Genomic DNA, 3,829 nt, shown 5'->3' on the forward strand with positions numbered 1-3,829 from the left:
TCTAAGTTAGCATCATATTGATTATTACAAGAAAACTATTTAATTATAATATTCTTTTTAACTCTTTATATATTAAATATGTGTTTTTTTGTGATTTTGTCTAGTTTTCGCTTCATATTTTTCAATAAAAATATTTTATAGTCCTATAAAATAATATATCAAACTATTATTTTAATTAATACTCGAAACCCCAATACGAAAAAAAAATGTTAATCAAATAAAAAAATTAAAATACCATAAAACATTTTTAAGTGCATGATTCTATTATTCAATAAAATAGTTGTCATAAAAAAAATAAAATAAAATAGTTGTCATAATTAGTTCAATTGAAAATAATTAATTTTAAAAAATCGTGTATTTCGTCATTCATCGACGCTGCAAGTGGTGGAGCTCTAGTAAATAAGACGCCGGCACAAGCTTGGGATCTTATTGCGAGGATGGCTGAAAACACGCAGCAATTTGGTTCAAGGGATGTTGGACAGATGAGCGGAAACAATAACGACCATACCATCCAATCGATACAGCAACAACTTTCTGAGTTGACGAGCTTCGTTCGCAAGATGGTCGTGGAAAAATCCAACCCGAGTGTCTAGGTCAAGGTGTGTGGAATATGCACGAGTGCAGGACACCCTACAGATGCATGTCCGACCCTCCAAGAAGAATGTGCAGTGGATGTGAACACTGCAAACTACGGTATGAATAGACCTCCAGCGTACAATCCATACTCCAACACCTACAATCCAGGCTGGAGAGATCATCCGAACTTGCGTTATGGAAACGCACAGCAGGGTAATGCTCATCAACCATTTGGAGCTATGCAGCAGATGCAACAACCTCGTTTCTATGAGAAACAGCCGCCCCAAGGACCCATAAGCAACTCCAGTCCATCTTTGGAAGACTTGGTGAAGTCTATGGCTACCAGTACCCTGCAATTCCAGCAAGAGATGAAGTCAACTGTCGCCAAATTACAAGGTCAGATCAATGAAGTGTCAGAGGAGGTGAGACAGCTACGTGAAAGAGGAAAGTGGCCTGCTCAGCCTGAGCCAAATCCAGCAAATGTCAGCGCCATCACTATCTGCAGTGATACGAAGATTGAATGTTCTTCCCGGCCTAATCCAAAGAATACGAGTGCTATAACTCTTCGTAGCGGAAAGGAATTGGAAGGTCCACCTCTTATCTCAAAGGAACAGAATGAGGATCAGATTGAGATGGAGATCGAAAAAGAAGCTGAACTTCACGAAAAAGTACTTCCTGACTCTGTTCCTCCTACTGAAACTAAATCAGCTCCTTTTCCTGACAGGTTGAAGAAACCACAAAAGGCAAACAAACGAAAAGAGATGATGGAAATATTCAAGAAGGTGGAACTTAATATCCCGCTCTTGGAAGCTATCAACCAAATCCCCAAGTACGCAAAGTTTTTGAAAGAACTATGCACCAACAAAAGAAAATTGCGAGGGGACGAGCATATTATAGCGGGTGAGAACGTTTCTGCTGTTATCAAAAGAAAGGTACCACCTAAAACAGGTGATCCAGGTATGTTTTCTATCCCTTGTAAGATTGGAAAAACTGAGATAACTAAGGCTATGCTAGATCTAGGAGCTGCTATTAATGTCATGCCTCGATCAATATACGACTCTTTAAATCTAGGGCCTTTAAAAGAAACATGAATTATTATTCAACTTGTTGATCGAACCCATGCTTATCCCGATGGTATGATAGAAGATGTATTAGTTCAAGTGAATGAATTGATTTTTCCTGTTGATTTTTATATTTTGGATATGCATGATGCGCACTGCTCTAATCCACCGCCTCTTTTGTTAGGAAGACCTTTTATGTGCACTGCAGGAACAAAGATAGATGTTAAAAAGGGCACACTCAGCTTGGAGTTTGATGGAGAAGAATTTCATTTCAATATTTTTAATCCCATCAAATGTCCTGTTGAATCTGAATCGTTATATGCAATTAATGTTATTAATTATGTGGTACAAGAAACTTGTGAGGTTGGTAATAAGAATAAACGAAGAACTTTGTTGACAAAACAGTTAGAGAAAAGACAAACTGGAGAGAGTAAGAAAAGAAAAAAGATTGTCGAAAAGTGGAGATGGATTCCCAAGGGATCACCATTGCTGGCAGCAAAAAAATATCATAAGGAGAATCAAAATTCTAAGCCGAAGAAAAAGTGTGTGGCCAATAGACATCGCTTCAAATTATACCATGAGGGACCCTCACTTGATCCTATAAAGTTGGCACCCGTTGCCAATTTCGATGTTCAGAATTGATGCGATGCGAAGTCTAGCTCAAAGACTATAATGAAAAGCGCTTTTTGGGAGACAACCCAAAATCATTTAATTGCTTTCTTTAATTTTATTTATTTTTATTATTTAATTGCTAATAACACTTTTGATAGTTTTGTTTGGTTTAGTCGCCACCTCCAACATCCGGCGCCGTCGACTTCTTCCTTCCCTACTCAGTCATCACCGATCACCACATCCGTTCCTCTAAATGGCTTGTGTTGGTTAGTTGTTTTCGTAGGACTCAGGAGAACTTCAAGCCTCCCTAAAAATCACGATCAAATGAAGAAGTGTTAACAAAGCTCCCAACTACTACACCCCCTATGGACTCCAGGGAAGTTCCTCTCTTCTTTTATTGCTTTCTTTACATTGAGGAAAATGCATACTTTAGGTGGGGGGAGATTTTTGTGCTATTTTTATGCCTGATTTGCTGTCTTTTCGCATGTTTTTTAGATTAGTCTGAAGTGAGTCAAAGGTGATTTGTGTGATAGGTTAGTTTGGCATGACTAATGAGATTTGATTGATGATATGTTGAGTCAAGTCGACGTTTGAACCCTGTGAGAATTTGAGCCTATGTTCCAAAGTTACATTAGAAAATAAATTGCATATATTCAAGCTTTTGGAAATTTCTTTCATGTGCGATTTGTAGTGCTCAATTAGATGACCTAGAACTTGAGTGATTATGCATGTTGAACTTGCAACTATCGGGTCTTGCGTTTTGAAAATGATAAGGGCATTAGGTAACCCATTAAGCCTTTCTTTATTACCCAGCACAATATATTCCCCTAGTTAGCCCATTTAAGCCTTATTAGCCTATTTTTTCTTTTATAATAACCTGTCTTTTAGCCTTATACCCTTCTTTTGATTAAGCCTTCTCCGATTTGAACCCTATGTTAGAAAGAATTACTTTAAGTCCATGTTGTGATGCACTTTATTTCTTCGGCACTAGTTAGAAACGAACTTTGGGTACGAATAAGTTATAGTTTGAAGGAATAACTTTGGGTAGTATAGTATACATATATATATATATATATAAAGCCAAAAGCCAAAAAAAAAAAGAAAAAAAAAAGAAAAAAATAAAAAATAAAAAATAAAAAAAACGAAAAAAAAAAGAAACAAAAAATAATAATAATAATAATAATACAAAAATAAATAATTAAATAATTATCTTAATAAAGTATTTTCATTATCAAAGTTTGGGTGGTGAATAGAGTAAGAATTTGATTGTTTATGCCGATTTGTTCTTCATGTGCTAGCATCGTGTTCTTATTGTGTTCTTTTCTGACATATTTTAGCCCTTATATATCCTTTTTCCTACCCCGACCATAAGCCCCGTTACAACCCTTATTGAAAGTCCCTTTGATTCTTTATGCTAGATTCGAATATTTTAAGTAAGGGAGATTTGATTTTTACTCAAGCCTATAGGATAATCTTTTGTTGCACTACCTGAGTGTTGAGCCAATTATACATTTAATTCCTTCAGAGAGCATGTGAGAAAACACTTAATCTTGTGAGGTTGACTTGGCTTGATGTGTTAA

At 36.2% G+C, this 3,829-nt stretch overlaps 1 protein-coding gene across 1 annotated transcript; it reads left to right on the plus strand.

Annotated features, from left to right (window-relative positions):
- Window positions 1–437: 437 nt before the first annotated feature.
- LOC127264361 (uncharacterized) lies at window positions 438–1,667 on the plus strand. Its single transcript, XM_051293843.1, has 2 exons — window positions 438–555; window positions 625–1,667. The coding sequence occupies exons 1-2, from the start codon at window positions 438–440 to the stop codon at window positions 1,665–1,667; spliced, it is 1,161 nt and encodes a 386-aa protein (XP_051149800.1).
- The last annotated feature ends 2,162 nt before the right edge of the window (window positions 1,668–3,829 follow it).

This window comes from Andrographis paniculata, unplaced genomic scaffold (assembly GCF_009805555.1).
Source record: "Andrographis paniculata isolate CXL003 unplaced genomic scaffold, ASM980555v1 Contig70END, whole genome shotgun sequence".
Lineage (NCBI taxonomy): Eukaryota > Viridiplantae > Streptophyta > Magnoliopsida > Lamiales > Acanthaceae > Andrographis > Andrographis paniculata.